The sequence below is a fragment of the Sander lucioperca genome, chromosome 17, assembly GCF_008315115.2.
Source record: "Sander lucioperca isolate FBNREF2018 chromosome 17, SLUC_FBN_1.2, whole genome shotgun sequence".
NCBI lineage: Eukaryota > Metazoa > Chordata > Actinopteri > Perciformes > Percidae > Sander > Sander lucioperca.
The window spans coordinates 3319148-3335906 of NC_050189.1; the positions used below are offsets into that span (position 1 = coordinate 3319148).

Genomic DNA, 16759 nt, shown 5'->3' on the forward strand with positions numbered 1-16759 from the left:
TAAGCTGCCTGTATATCACCTTTACTTATTTGATCTACTGTAGAAATTAGGGCTACAACTAAGTATTATTTTCATTACTATATACCTATATCTAATCTCCCCTTTCTCTCTAATGTCAATGTCCATTTCAAATGTATTTATATAGCACATTTAAACAACTGTGGTTGACCAAAGTGCTAAAAAAACAAAATATCAAATACAAAAATTATCATGTAAAAATACATAGTTACAAATAACATTAAAAGACGCCCACCTTAGCTAGGACAAAGGCCAGAGTAAAAAGGTGTGTATTTAGCAAGGACTTAAAAGTATATATAGTCTGCGCCTCTCGAATATACAATGGAAGGCTATTCCAGAGGATGGGAGCACCCACTGCAAAAAACCGATCCCCTCTACTTTTTAGCCTAGCTTTTGGGACATTCAAAAGCAAGTGGTTGGTTGACCTCAGTGTTCTGACTAGTGTATAGCGATGTAAAAGTTCAGCCAGACACAAAGGGGCCAAACCATTTAAAGCCTTGAAGACAAGCAATAAGATCTTGAAATTCTGAAATGTACAGGAAGCCAATGAAGAGAGGCCAAGACAGATGTTATATGTTCCCGTTTTCTTGTACCAGTTAAAAGGCGAGCGGCTGCATTCCGTACTAACTGGAGCCAATTTAGTAATGACTGATCGATGTAAGATCCTTGAGAAGGTAGTCGCTAATCAGTTATGTGACTTTCTACATAACAATAGTTTATTTGAGGATTTTCAGTCGGGATTTAGAGTGCATCATTGCACAGAGACGGCATTGGTGAAAATTACAAATGAGCTTCTAATTGCTTCAGACAGGGGAGTTGTCTCTGTACTTGTCTTATTAGATCTTAATGCTTTATTCGACACTATTGACCATAGCATCCTATTACAGAGACTGGAACATTTAATTGGCATTAAAGGAACCGCACTAAGCTGGTTTAAGGCTACTTGTCGATTGCAGAGGTTGTCACTTTTCATAGAATTACATTATTTGCATTCAGAGCTTTACGTTTGTGTCAATAAATTAAAGGTCAAATCATTATTTGTCACGTAAAAATGAATCAGTATTTTCAAAAACCAAACAGAAACCCTGAGAAATAGAAGTCAGCTTCCCTTCGGACAGTAAGACTAGTTCCAACTTAAAAAGAAGTTATCAAAAGATGTGACATGAAAAGATGAAAAAGAAAGAAACAGTCAACATGAAACGAACCAGAGCAAAGGAATTTCTTGGCCTGAGCGCTCTTCATGGTCCCCTTCTCCTGAAGCTGCAGCACCGCTGTTCGAAAGATCCTCTTGATCTCCTCCGACACATTCCTCCAGGCCTTGTCATTCTTGGTCTTGGCTGCACTGCTTGACTCCATCTATGCAGGACAGGGGGAAGGGAGAGGACAGTCAACTTTACTCTTTAGACAGAGACTCTCATCACGTACTGAGGGAATGTGGTTATTCACGTTTTCTTATGTACTGTGCAGAAACATACCACAACAAAAGGAATATTGTGAACGAGTGCTTTATGTGGCCTGGATTGCTGTATTTTTTTCAAATTATTTTCAAATTACCTGTTAAACTAGATTTTTGAGTGATTCTGCTATCTAGTAGAGAATTTGAGAGATTCTCCAAGTATGACACTTTCATATCTGAATGTTTTTAGCATCCTAAAGTGTGTTAAAGGGCTTCACTGGCCAACAATGTAAAGTTTATATGACTTAAGTGAAACTCAAGGCAACATTATCATGCAATTCTTTAACAAAACTCATTCAGATATTTTCATTCAGACGGTGGAACTCAGAAGCTTAACTGTTTTATATAAAATTAATTGCGCTGACAGAATTTCTGTTAAATGAATTTTATGGGCTCATTTGCATGTATACTAAAACCTTTTATTGGCAAACAGTAAAGCAAAGGACTTTGAATGGGCTCAAGAGCTGAACTACTTTGTCACAAGCTGAAAACCAACCTGGTTTTCTTTTCTGTACGTGCATATAAAATATGTACCTCAAGGATAATTTAATCCATAAACCACAGATCTCAAGGACAATAATCCATTATCAGCACTGTTAAAATCTCTATTTAGTAACAACCCTGTGGGTAAAATAACATATCAGAAAGACTAACAACCACTAACAAATCCCTTTTCTGCCCCTGTAGTGGTAGCATGATAGCTGGACTCACAGAGTTCTGGCAGTTCTTAAGCATTTGGGCTTTGGGTTTGAGGTAGTATGCGGGTGGCACAGAGTTTTCATCCCTGCAGTACCACTCTTCCAAGATGTGTGTGTCCAGTCCCGCCTCCACAGCTGCATCCAAGATCATTTCAAACTCAGCTGATTCCACCTCCCCCGGCACTCGGATGCTGCCGTACTTTTCTCCCACCAGACCCTGAAGAGGGGGAAGGAAGGAAAGAAAGATAAAGGGCAGGGAAGGTGAAAAAGAGAGAGGGAAAATGTGTATAATCATGATCCTTCAAACTGTTATGGGGCTCTATTTTTTGGATCAGTGGCGCAGAGTGAATACTAGAGTCAATGATGCATGCAGTGCGACTTATTTAAGGCAATTTTAGAGCCACAGGCGCAACTGTGCTGCAGTTGGGACATCTACCAGCCAATTTGTGACATCAGGGGTGTAGCTGGCCTGCCACCACGATACCCACTCTGTAAGCACTATGGTGCATACTGACAGCTCTATCTTAAATGGAAATTGCTTTATACCGAAGCCACATTAAACAGTTTAAATAAGAAAATGTTGCACCTCTCTTCCCATGTAGAAACAGTCATGTTTGCAGTTAAGTGTTGAAAATAACAATTGCGCGCAAGCGAGAAAAGACTGTGGTTGTTTGATGAAAAATCTGCCTGCCATAACTCACACAATAGTACATGAATATCACAACATAAAGATAGGCAAAAGACAGAAAATAGCAATTAAAGTTAAGGGAAGATGTAAGGGGTAAAATCATCTCATTATACACAATTGATATGAAGAATAAGAAAAAGGTTTAAGTTGTTACTGTTTGAATTCTGTAACACATAAGAAAAAAGTAGAGCTGACTTTGTGCCCTGTTACTCTTTAGAGTGGCGAATGCTCAGAAGCACTGAGGTGGACAACCACTCAAGCACAGATGTTCATCCATCTGTCTCATTGCCATTGTCGCTCTCATCTCACACACACACACACACACACACACACACACACACACACACACACACACACACACACACACACACACACACACATATTCACTAATAACTACATGTACCTACTGATACCAAAATGATACTTTTCAAACACAATTATGATTTAAATGAGGAAATAATAAGTAAACAAGACCAAACATTTGATGTTTTCAGCACTTCAGCACTTGAGGTACAGTCAGTACCTCAAAAGCTGTTATGTAAAATACACATCCTTTGCCAAATTTCATAACGCTCATTAATCAGTAGTATTAAGGAAATGAACAGATTTGCTTTATATATAGAACATATGGCACTGTTTTAAATAAAATGTAGATTGATAGAAATATAGAGGAATGTAGATTTGTGAGAATTTATGACTGAAATTTCATATAATTGTGCTTCTGTGCTGTAAGTTACTGTTATTATCGTCACGACCACTGACATTATCATTATCATCAGTCTTATACACCAAAGCTAATACCGACAATCACTTTCCACCATCTTTTTAGTAAGAAACAAGAACACTCAACACAGTAGCTGCATAATTAGTCATCATCAAATTAATGAGTAGCCTTTTCATTATCTCCCACTCCACATGGCATATCTACTGTAAGCTCTAATGAGTCTCCATTCTTCCCCTCGGCATCTACGCACATGCTTTTGAAAGACAGCCGGCTCAATACCATTGGAAATGATCGGGGCCACTTCCTTGCTCCAAAAAATCACTGGAAACCCCTTCGCTCCATGACCAGCTGATCTTTACTCCATGTGTCATAATTCACATGCAGCTGATGCCTCGGGGCGAAGACGCAGAGCGAGTGAGGAGCAAGCCAAATGACTGTGAGCTCCGACGAGCAGGAAAACTACGTCGGTGCGCTCACGGCAATGACGCTTCAAAGCCATTCCATGCTGGACTCCTCGTTCCCTTGGCATTCGCAGTGGGAACAGATGCAGAGAACAAGCAGAATCAGATAATGGCATGTGGCATGTTCTGCAGGACGGCCTACTCTCAAAACCCACAAATGCCTGTGGTGGATTCATTTACATTTGTACAGTCTTGTGGCCACGTTGCAAATATGATAGCAAAACTTCATTTTGCAGCTTCTTTTGGATTTAGGAGATAGTTTCCCTGTACGGTATCAGCTGTTTTGGAAGAAATAGGGGTGTCATTTTCAAGGTTGGGTATTACGATTTGGATCCAATCCCAGCATTCGCATTATATAAACATTTAGCTGACCCACTTATCCAGTGAAACAATACATTAATCGTATGTATCCTGCCCCAGAAAAGATAAAAAATCCCCTGAATATTATAGTATTAGCAATAAAACAAGAGGGTTAAATAAAAAATGAAGCTAGATGCTAATAAATGAACCCTCCTGTGACTGGAATATTCAAATACATCCAGTAAAACAAGAAGCCATAATAAAATAGTGCTTATTTAAGTACAGAATACGAGCCAAGCATCTGTAAGACAGGAAGAAAGAAAAGGAATTCCCTCTTGTGTGTAACTGTGCTCTCTTCCTGTTAAAATAAGGAGTTTAATAGATAATTAGAGCAGGCTGCTCACTATCTTCAGTGATTGGCAGGAAAGGTCATGAGCTACATTCAAGACCAAAGTGTTTCAAGTGACAGGTGCACGATTTAGGTCAGAAAAAAAAAACTAATTAGCTGCATACATTTGCTCTCCAAAATGCTAAAAGATCATTTTTAGTTTTGCTTTTCTCACCAGAACCAACACACACCCTATGATCCAAATCATTTGTTTTTTGTTATTTTTGAAATGGAAACTGCTATAATGAGTTATAGTTTTGTATTCAATTTAAACCTTGCTCCCCTTAGTTACACGCCTGTCAAGCGTTTCCGTCTGGCACAGAAGCAGTTTATAACATCGACATATTAACCACTCGAAATTCTGAGTAATTTTTTAAACAATGCCTCCTTGATTTCAGACAGATGTACACAAATGCAGCCCTCTCATTTTTGCAGGCTGAAATGACAACCAGATTTTATCAACTGTAACTAGCTAACTTGCTAATTAAGCCAACAGTCCCTCCATGAGTTGGTTGAAAATGCCATCTTGAGCTAACCCATTCATGTTTCCAACAGACTCTTTTTTACAACAAAAACCCTGTGTTATGTTAAGTATCTCTCTTATTTCATTCCAACATACTATAATCCTCTTTGGCTGCTTAGCGTAAATACTTGAACAAGTAAGAGGTTAAAGCTATGCTTTATTGTTTGGATTTTGAAACAGAATATTTCACTTTAAGTGTTACAGGAGAGGAGGACTGGGTTAGGATGATGTGGGCTAACCAATGTGTTTGGCAAGAAATAACGTTTTCTCGGGTAACATTGGCTGGTGTTACGTGAAGGTAAACTTCCCCAAATCAAATAAAGAGCACATTAACGCTAGCCTACATTTTGTTTACGTAACCTGTAACCCAACAAATGAATGCAGTGTGAAACGCTCCTATTGGCCTTTCAAATAACGCTGGGTTAAGTTACTACTTTTGGTAGTGAGCTAGCCGGACATGCTAACGTGCCAACTTATGGTTGCTGTTTCAGGGAGAGGTCAAGTAAATTATTTGTTTATCTATTTTCCACATGGATAATCTATCGGGCAATGAACCCTTAAATCCTACAATTTTTTATGTAATATTAAATCTACCTATATTATAAAATAATATAGGAAACATTATACCGTTTAGAGACACCTTAGATCTTCTAAGGTCACCTCATCTGCCCTCTTTAGATGGTCTTCTATGACTCACTGTGCTGCAGTGATGTGTCCTTAAAGGATGGAGGCACTGGGCTAGACTGCAGTAATGCTAAGAGAAATAGTGTGTGTGTGTGTGTGTGTGTGTGTGTGAGTGTGAGAGAGAGAGAGAGAGAGAGAGAGAGAGAGAGAGAGACAGTCCCTCTCCAAGTTGCTGACAAAGTCTCTGTCAGATTGCCTCGACTGTGTGTGTGTCTGTGTGTGTGTGTGTGTGTGTGCGTGCGCATAGAGATAGAGATTAGGATAAAAACCAACTGGTGTTTCCTTTCCTATCAAAATGACAAAATATGGTGTTCAAATGCTAACACACACACATTCACAGCCCTCCACCATTGCATGTAATCTACTGTCACTTCTGTCATCTACTCATCTTACCAAAGCCAAACTGTAAAAGATGTCCAAATATTTGCTGGGTGGTTTTAACATCCCTGTCTTAGCCAGAGAGCAGGCCTGGAATGAGGCCATCTAAAGTGGATTATAGCATGGCAGCTGACAAGCCAAAACTTCACTCCTCTGTGTGTGTGTGTGTGTGTGTGTGTGTGTGTGTGTGTGTGTGTGTGTGTGTGTGTGTGTGTGTGTGTGTGTGTGTGTGTGTGTGTGTGTGTGTGTGTGTGTGTGTGTGTGTATGTGTGTGTGTGCAAATGCATAGTATGTCCATGTCTCGCTTTGGAGAGGGGACCAAGGGGTTGTAGTAGTTTTTATTACACTTTAGCAGCCGCAGGTGCAAGAAACACAGGAGGCTAAAGTGACAATAGCAAAGCAGAAAGTGGCCAAATGCAAATCCATTTTTACCTGCACTCCTTCCTCATTCCTCCCTGCTCTGGTTTTTCATCCCTGGAACGGGGTTTTATACTCTGGCTAAGTGCACTTCATCTGATGAGCCAGTTTGGTGAGGCGACTAAGATATTGTACACAGCTACAGTATGAATCAACAAATCAATCACTCACGCGGCCAATCAATGAAACACACAGTCAACTGTTCTGATATTTGCTGTGTAAGCTTTGGCACTGCAGAGGGAGAAATGTCTCTAAAAAGAAACCAATGATCTGATCAAAGAAATATTTCATTTCCAGTGACATGTACACTCACTCACAGAGCTGGGAGGCATATCCTTACTACATACAGATATTATACAATGCGCTCTAATTGTCATAGTATACTTTTTTTTTTTGCAGTATGCAAGAAATGTAGCCAACAGTTTTTTATTAACATGAAATGATTTGATATGTTACTCATATTTACTCAATCCTACATACACCGTCTTGTTACTGTAAATACTCACAAGATCAGCAAATATGTATTAATCCACTGCTGAAACTAGTCCCTATCTACTCCTGTTTGACTAATGTTTTTTTTTTAAACTACAGTGGTCAGCTGTTTTAGGAAATAATGGACCTTTTATATAAATGAAACGCCATGCTCTCAAAGATTTACACCTTCAAGTATTACAACAAGTATTAGGTATGAAGATATGTACAAACACAATGTTGGTTTCGGCCTTTTCATGGGATTTATTAACAAAGAATAATGTCCTTTAAACATAAAAAAAGATGAAGAAATAAGAATTATTATTATTATTTTCCTATCTTCCATGATCTTCCATGAGCTGTCACACCACCATTCCCAATTTATTTTGCAGCTATGAGTAGCTCCTCTATTTTCATTGTGCATTTTATTGTGTCTGCAGTACCCTGGTTAAAAGTTAAAATTAGTATGTTGTATGGATTTGCAACAAAGCTCCAGATTTGCCAAAATACAACCCTTGAATTAGAGCAATCTTTGCACAAGGATAAAAACAGACACAATTTCCAACATCAAAAAAGTCACTCTTTTGTTCAATTCTTTCAGGATCCTTCTTTGCTGGATTTGAGGCACTGACTATTTGCTATGTATATCGACTTCCACTGAAGATGAGAGGTAAACCAGCTAGTTTGGGCTATCACATTAGCAGTTACACCATGTTAAGTGAATGGAGGAGAAGAAGAGAGAAAATAAGAGCTACAGTATCATCAACTATCTTCTTACATACAGTAAATCTGCTACATGGCCAGGCAAGTCGGAAAAAAAAGTAGAAGAACTGGATGCTGACGATATGCGTCCTTGAGGCATTTATCAAGTTTTAGTGTTTTTCTGCATGAGGGAATTTGAGACTGCTGGTGAGCGGAAGAGTGGAAAGGAAAGAATAAGGGAAAAAAGTCATGGCTCATTGTCATGCTTAATCTCCAGGTCAATGACACCATCACCATGCCAACCCCTGCGATCGCCATGGAAACCGGCTTTATTGCATCGACAGGTTAGAGAAAAGCCTCCCTTACCAGGTGTGCTGTATGCTTATATCTGTGTGTGTGTGTGTGTGTGTGTGTGTGTGTGTGTGTGTGTGTTTAACAACCCTGCACTGCCACCTGTCTTGTATTCAGCTGTGCCCTTTGAAAAAACATTTGCTGCAATTGATTCCTACTCATAAAGAAAGACTGACATATCCAATAAAAAGCTGGTTATATAACAGCTGACTTTGTCTTATGAACTAAGACAACTCGACATCTTGATGGTCACACATGCCTACTGAATGAAAAAAACGTTACGTTTGTAGTTTCACTCAAGGTCCATTTTCCATGTCATGTAATGAGATAAACAACACATTTTTTTAAACTGAAATAGTGAGATTTAAATCTCGCATTCCCAGTGATCAGGTTGAGATGAGGAGTAGGATTAAGTCTGCCTTTACATAGAAGTTACAATAGTTGAAGGAGATATGGAGGTTAGACTAAGTACCAATACTATTATTTTGATTCTGGAGTAGAGCACAGCACTGAATAATAATAATAATAATAATAATACATTTTATTTATATAGTGCTTTACATGGCACTCAAAGACACTTTACAGTAAAACCAGCACATATATCACATTAAAAACAGATAAGCAATAAAACCAACACATAAAACAAGCATATTAAAAGCAATTAAAAACAATAAAACCAGTAACTATCAGGTGAGAAATGTAAGACTATTGTATGTGGAAAGCTAATCTGAAAAGGTGTGTTTTGATTAGTGTTTTGAATGTGTCCAGGGGTCTCATTTATAAAACTGTGCGTAGGATCCTTACTATAAGTGTACGTACGCCCAAAAGCCCAAAATGGCGTACGCCAAAAAAAAAAGTCAGATTTATAGACACGCACACCTGTAAGCAGTGTTCCCTTTATAAATCACAGATTACCTACAAGTGTGCATACGTGAATCAGCCTCTTATCCCTCCCTGTACACGCCCATTTTTAACCATAAATAGTAAATGCAAAGCACCTCGTGAATGCTGATCAGTATATGAATGACACTGGCAGTTGTTAGACCGAATCCTGATGACTGGCTGAGAAAAAGCAAAAAACTTCTCAGACGTTCAGGAATTGCTAAAAATTGAATTATAATTTCGGCCTGTTCTTGCACAGTGTAGGGGAACCTGATCTATAACTACATGTATTAATAATACGTCCAAAACGGCAGGCGTTACGGCTCTCGGGGACAGCTTCAATATACCAGACTAAGATTTAACAGAACTATATATTATATCCAAACAAGCCTTAGTGACAAAGTTGAAGATTATAATATTTATATAAAACACTTAGCTGTCTGACATTTCCCTCTGGAAACAGCCGGTTGCCCCCAGAGTGGCGAGGACCTGTATTTGGACCGGGATGGACTGGGATGGCACGGTTCCGGCGCGTTATTGCCCTCTCTATTGGACCCAATTCAGTACAAAGATCCAAGAGCTCAGCTTTAGGGAATCTAAATCGGCATATTAGCCAGTCATCGTCATGGTCCCTGAAGTCTCTTTTTCTCCTGATTCTTCCATTGGCGTATAGTCCTCCTGCAGGGCCAGCAGTGCCATCATGCAGCATTACGCACGGGGGTCACCGCAGTATTTATGTTTACAACAATTCGTGATTGTTGCCAACACAGCATCAACTAGTGGTATCCCCCACCCCAAGATACAATTTGAAGACGAAAGAAAGTGTAATAGGCAAACACACTTTTCTTCATGCAGGTTTTGTCACAAACAGTATTAAAGTTCGGACCGATAACGAGGACATTAAGGGTAACGATTGCGCGAGAGCTTAACGGCTGTATTTTCGGACTTTGACATTTGATGATATATGCACAGTTTTATAGACAGATATTTAGTTATTTACACTGTGTTCTGCCGTTATCTAATGGTAGGGTATTTGATGCTATCCTGTATTACATGCAGTCGGGCCATCTCCTGAGACAGCACCGATTAAACATTAATAATACATTTTTATTTAAGATTTGAGTTGGAGGTGTTTATGGAACAATTATCACAGAGTACAAGCGCAAATAACACTGCTGGATTTAATCTTCATGGTAACGTGGATGATATGGAGTGAAAAAATGTGCGTGAGGCATCAATACTTGAAAATATTACGAGTAATCGTTATAATCATAAATGTGCGTACGCATGGCTCAGAGTTTGCGTGGTGGACCGCACATTCTCCCGTCAAGTTTGTTTTTTATAAATCACAACCTTTGCGTGGGAAGTGATGTACGCACGTTTTCAGCCCCGTTTTGTGCGTATGCCACGTTTATAAATGAGACCCCTGGTCAGTACAGTCATGGATGTGTATGGGTAGGGAGTTCCAGAGGGAGGGGGCTGCAATGGTGAAAGCTCTGTTACCCCAGGTACGGTGCTTGGTCCTGAATGGTGGGGAGAGGAGGTTTGCGTCAGAGGAGCGGAGGTTACGGGGGGATTGTGGCGGTGGAGCAGGTCTGTGAGGTAGGAAGGAGCCAAAATGATTTGTAGAGGTGAATGGGGAGAGATGTGTGTGCCAAACAGAGTATTAAGAGGTTTCTAGTTGTTGCACAGATCCTCTGTGGCAGCAAGAAACACACCTACACTACGCATGTCAATCCTGTTTTTCTGTTTCCTGTGTAGTGTTTCTCACTCACTCATCCACATTGCGCTGGCTGGCGTATAGGGCAGAAACTAAGTCCCTCCACTTCCTTCTGTCTTTGGCCAATTTATTTGTGGTCCCCAAGCTCTGTTGGTGGGGTTGGAGTTCTTTCTCTAGCAACAATCAACGTCTCCTCCGTCTTGGCTCACTCAGAAAACTACAGCCCCAGTCAACCAAACACACTGCTTTGCTATTGGTTGAGGCTGTGATTTTGCCCGGTCAAAGTTTACCAAAATTGAACTTCACGCCCTTCCCTCCCCTCCCCTCCCCCCATTCTCCCCTTTTCTCCTATCCACTCCTCTCTTTATCTGTCTCTTTTTCTGCAAGAGAAACACATCCCATGTCCATAATCAATGCAGATTTAGTTTTGCTTTTCAGAGATTTTCCTTTTCATCCTTTTTTCTGTTCATCCCTATTTTCCCCTCTGATCCATGCACTGGGCTCTGTGACAGTTGTTGTGGGCTGCAGACCCCCAGATCAGCTTCTCTTTGAAGTCTCCTCTTACAGCCATGTGGCTGTGTGTATAAGTGTGTGTGTGTGTGTGTGTGTGTGTGTGTGTGTAAGCTGGGGGTGACACCCCCTCAGGAGGTGGACACCTAAGCGAGTGAAGGTAATAATAATGGTGGGTGTGTAGAAACTTTGAGCGACTGCATGTCAACAACTGAGATTGAAACAGACAGAACGAGACAGAAACAGACAGAAAGAACAAGACTGAAAATAAGATAAATTAAAAGAAGAGACTGGGATTTGCCTGAACAATGCACAGTGACACACAAACGTACATGCACGGTTCGAAACCTACTGTATGTTGTTGCAGAAGCAACAAGACCCTAAATGCGGCTGACGTTTTCCCTGTCCTCACATATATCTAGGTCTACCACTCTGTAAAAATAAACAACGGCACTCCAGAGATGGCCCAGACAACCCAGAACTGTCATAAACAGGGCTCCAAGTCCCTGATCAAAGGACCTGTCGCTGCCGCCCGGAGCTCCCCAGTGCTGGAAACATGGCTGGCCGGCCTGTGTGGCAGTGACAGGGCTGCAGGGACTGCAGCAGCTGGCTCTGATAAGTATGAATGGGATTTCATTCTGTAGATCTATTGTGGGCTTCTCGGCATAAAACCCTTAATTCACCACGAGACAGACAAGTAGAATATGCCATTAAAGATTTAATTGGCCAGATGGGACATGCACTATAGATGCATACATGTGTGTGTGTGTGTGTGTGTGTGTGTGTGTGTGTGTGTAGAGGGGTGTAAAGAGTCTGTATCACCCAGAGTCAGAGTCCACCCCAACTGATTCTCAATCTCATGACAGAGAAAATGCAGCGGGTCAAGATACTCTGTTTGTATGTGCCTGCGTGGGTGTGTTTGAAAGCAGGAGAGAGGAAGAAAGGTGAATCAGAGAGAGAAATAACAAAAAGCTGTGTGTGCGCACCAGTGTATGTGTGCCTACCTACCCTTGGTGTGTTGTGTGGTATTGCTTGAGGTCAGTCAGGGTTAAGATGGTGAAATTGCAGCAGGGACAGAGGGCTGATGGGAATGAATGAAATCAGCGCGGCATGTACAATCCCACAGCAAACACCAAGCCAGCAGCACAAAAGCGGAGAGTGCGTCAGGTCTTTTTCACTCAGATCTGGTTATTTCACTGCAGTTTAGCCTGATTGAGCTTACATTGTACAGCCCAATATCGCACACAATGTCTCAATGGGCTTTAGAGGCCATGACATCAAATTCCACTTCAACACATTAGGACAAAAAAGTACTCAAGAAAAATCCTAAGCTTGCAGACGGCCAACATTATCAGCAAGGTCAATACCAATGTTCGTAAGAAAAACTCCTAAATTGTTGCAATAGTACAGGACCACTGGGAAAGAAAAAGTGGGGACATACAGTAGATTAGATGGAGAGAAGATGGTGCAAGACATTTTCTTCTTAACAATATATAACACCAATATTTAGCAATACATAAATATACTTCAGTTTTAATAAAGCAGAGGCCTTTCAGCACTCTGGCGGAGTGTTATGGCCTGCAAACTGTTGTAGTTCAGGCAAACAAATGTGTGCCGCTCACAGTCATATGACATACTCTAGTTGCTGCAACATATATCTAACGCACCCTTTGGTAGAGGGCGGTCTATTCAAGCTGTCAGTGCCCTGCCTACTTTTTTCAGCCACACTAATCACTTACCAATTCTGCTGCAAACATTTGCTGCTGCTGCTGCTGCTAATATAGCATTTCACAAAGAAACATGCATGTTAACACTTTGATAATGTGGCTTTAAGGCAGCTTTTAAAGAAAACAACTGTGTGTTTGTGCCACACTACCCATGCTGCTACTAGTATTCCCTGACTCTGTTGGTTGGCTGTTGTTACCTCTGATCTGGGCAAAAGATGCCATTTTATTCAAGCCAAATGTGGGATTTTCCTGTCTTTCCTGTCACTGCTGATGTCGTACTTCCCCAAGGTAAGTTCCAACATTTCCTGCGTGTGCTAACATATGTGACATGGTGTTTTGGCTCTGTTCAGGTGTGTGTTTTGTGTGCTTGGTGATATCGGTAGTTGTCTGTTTTATTACTTTTCTGCAGATCAGCCTGTGGGCGATGCAACTTACTGCAACACCGCTACCATCTACGTTTGTGTAGAATTTTCTTTAGTGTTTGTTGTGAATTAATGTCTTGCAGTGATTTGTTATTTGGCATGTGCGTTATGAAGTTTCTTGCTGTTGATTAATACAGTGGAAAACTAGTTTTCAAAAAACAAGCTTAACTCAAGGTCCGTTTACTAGATTTTTCTGGAGTGTTCAACCTCATCTCATGCTTTCTATGGGCAGATGGAGTTTTCTTTGTTGTCAAGGAGATGGCACAGTTCTAATTTTGCACTAATACACATAAAAGTGGTCAGTGTGGTTAATTGAGATGTGAGTTTATTGTTGTCACTCCTCAAACTCTGCTGTAATGACGTTGCTGTATGCTCGCGAGGAGTGATGAATTGGGAGCCTTGATGCTGAATATCTACTATGCACGCACTTCGTTTCATGTTAATAAAACAAACAAACACATTTTTAAACTAAGAAACTGTGCAGCAGCCAGAGAGGTACTGTAATATCTCTACTTTCTGAAGCAGTTGTACTTGTTGGAAGAATGTTCCTGGAGCAAGTGATACTGGCCAGATATAAGGAGCATCATTCCACTGTAAATAACCTAGAACTAATCATTAAGATGCACATGTTTGTCAGTGAAAAGTGTGTTTGTGTGCTTGTTTGTGCGATTGAGAAAGGAAATAACAACTTGTGAATGAGAGAGGAAGGAGGAAGCAGTGCATGCAGGGTGGGAGAAGAAGAAAACACAACACTCAGTCTGGGGAATGAGATTATGCTCCCTGGAGACAAGGCTCCTGCCCTACCCATAATGCATTGCATTACATCTCCCTGTGATCTCTCACCTCAATTTCAACCTCTAGAAACGGATCTGTTGCATTTGAATAATTCACCATAAATTACTCGTCTTCCCCACTTCACTGGTGTCTTCGTCCTTTTACATCCTCGTGCCAGACTTTTTTCTTTTTTGTGTGGCCTAAAATTATCTTTAAAAATATCACTTCAGCCATAATTACGCGTCATGCCATTCTCTCTCGCTCTCTCGCTCTCTCTCTCTCTCTCTCTCTCTCTCTCTCTCTCTCTCTCTCTCTCTCTCTCTCTCTCTCTCTCCTTGCAGAGGTATTCGCATTACTCATTCATACAAGTGTAATTTTAGCTTTGCATGGATTTTCAGTATTTCCAGTATGCTTGCCCAAGATAAGATACTTTCAAGATGACTTAGCATCTACTGTCACGTTTGTGAAGTTGTTTCATTTTTGTTATTGTTTTCTAACAAGTGAAAATGTCACCGACCCATCAGGTAACATGAATGAACATATATTATTTACTGAAGTGAGGAAGTTATAGGCCTTTTCAGCACAAACCCAAACAACTATTATCAAAAAACTGCACTTGTTAAAAAAGAGATAAAAAAGGATTCCACATCATGTACTTAATCCACTGTCAACACTATAGACACAGATGAAAGGACTTCAAAAGCTGCTGTCATTTCAGTTTCATTTTTCAACGACGTGAAAAATTAGATTTCCCTCTTATTAGGTTTCAGCTATTACGTCTTCAACAGCTAACAGCCTGGGAACAATCCAGCTTTAACACCACATCAGAGCCATGGAATGAGATAGGGAGGGGAAAAACTGGTGGGAAAAAAATGGAAGTAGACACAGATTTTCTGGACACAGCGATTTGAACTTTGATAACACCCAAACAGACTTATAAAATCCATTACATTTCAAACTGTAACCTGTGTGGTGTGTAATACTTACAACAAAACATGGTCCCGCTGAGGTCTTGAGACATTCCTCCAGGAGCTTCATCCTGAGTCGCTGCAGCTCTGGACTGTCCCACTCCTCTGGGTCCGTGCCCCAGTACAGGTCCACCACCTGAAAACACACAAACGTGGGCCAAGAGTTACTGTATGTTCTAATAAGAGCAAAAAGACAAATTAAATGTATTTAGCGTGGCACATTTTTTGCAGAATCTTTCTCCTACCTCTAAATAGAAAAGGCGTTCTTGCTTCTTGCTTTCTTTTTCTATTACGAACAAGAATAAATAGCCCAACCTCCTTCATCAACTTGCAAAAGAGCAAGTAAATGATATATTTTTCTTTTAGAAAACAAGGTTATACACTGTTTTACTAAGATACGTTGCTGTTGCAGGTGAGCACTTTAAGATAGAGCTCTTGCAAAACAGCCTGTTGTTACAGTAATACATATTGCAATAACAGCAACAACATTTCATTACAACCAAATACAGGGCGGTTAGATTCCATGCACACACTGAAATGTAGCAAACTTAGTTGAGAAAAAAGAACAAAGAGTTAAGCAGAGAACTGCTGTATTTAAGAGAATTTGAGGAAAACCTGATGCCAAGTTTTACAAATGCAGCAAAGTATAATCAAACAAAAGCTCAAATGGGGATCAGAAGGCTTACACTCTAAAATCTCATTTGAAGTAATGCCAACACTGACACACACACACACACACACACACACACACACACACACACACACACACACACACACACACACACAGAAAACCACTACACTACTCTGAGCATTGCCCTGCAGTGAAGAGTGACACACATACACATGCCACAGAGGGGGTCTCCCTCAACACATTCCGTCACAAATGTCAAAGCCCTCCTACCGGCAGCTTCCTGGGTCTCTGATAGTTTTTCGCCTGCTAGTTAGGGACTGACATATGGCTTACAATATGATTCCTGATGGCCTTTGCTGCTTGGAGCCTCTGGTTTCAGTCCCCAAAATAAATAATGCCCATGGTCGCATAATTCTTCTCTTGTTCTTCCTTCTTCCATTCTATCGATTCTGCTAGTCCGTCTCCCCGATGGCAGTGTTTGGGGAGTAAAAAGTAGAGGGTAAAGCAGGGGGATGAGGTGAAGCCAAAGTGATTCAGCAGCCCTCTTCCTTCATGCTCTGCTGCTCACCAGACTACCTAGCTCAAATGAGTTTAGCCTGGCACAATGACTGACACATCCGCAGTGTGGCAGAGAACAGCAGTGACTGGCAGCCCTATATAACCTGATGGCACTGAAATTGAGAGTGTGGGACTTTACTTTGACAGTCTGGGAGATATGTACCTCTCATATTACTGGTGGGAGCAGCAGGAGGGCTGGAGCTAACCCTCAGCTCATCTGCTTGGCTGTTGTTGTGCACCTGTGAGCAGCTGTGTTACTGTGGAAGGAGAGCGCTTTTAACTAGCTTCCTATTTCTTCCACATCCATG

The 16759-nt window shown here is 40.8% G+C and overlaps 1 protein-coding gene across 3 annotated transcripts in view; it reads right to left on the minus strand.

The window, feature by feature from the left end:
- Nucleotides 1–16759, minus strand: part of LOC116043285 (NACHT and WD repeat domain-containing protein 2) — a 51400-nt gene that overhangs the window by 12369 nt on the left and 22272 nt on the right. For all 3 annotated transcript variants that reach the window (XM_031289866.2, XM_031289863.2, XM_031289864.2), the window contains exons 4-6: nucleotides 15282–15398; nucleotides 2186–2389; nucleotides 1224–1374 (exon numbers count right to left, since the gene is read on the minus strand). In XM_031289866.2, coding sequence (XP_031145726.1) covers nucleotides 1224–1374; nucleotides 2186–2389; nucleotides 15282–15398 — 472 coding nt within the window. The remainder of the gene's footprint in view (nucleotides 1–1223; nucleotides 1375–2185; nucleotides 2390–15281; nucleotides 15399–16759) is intronic.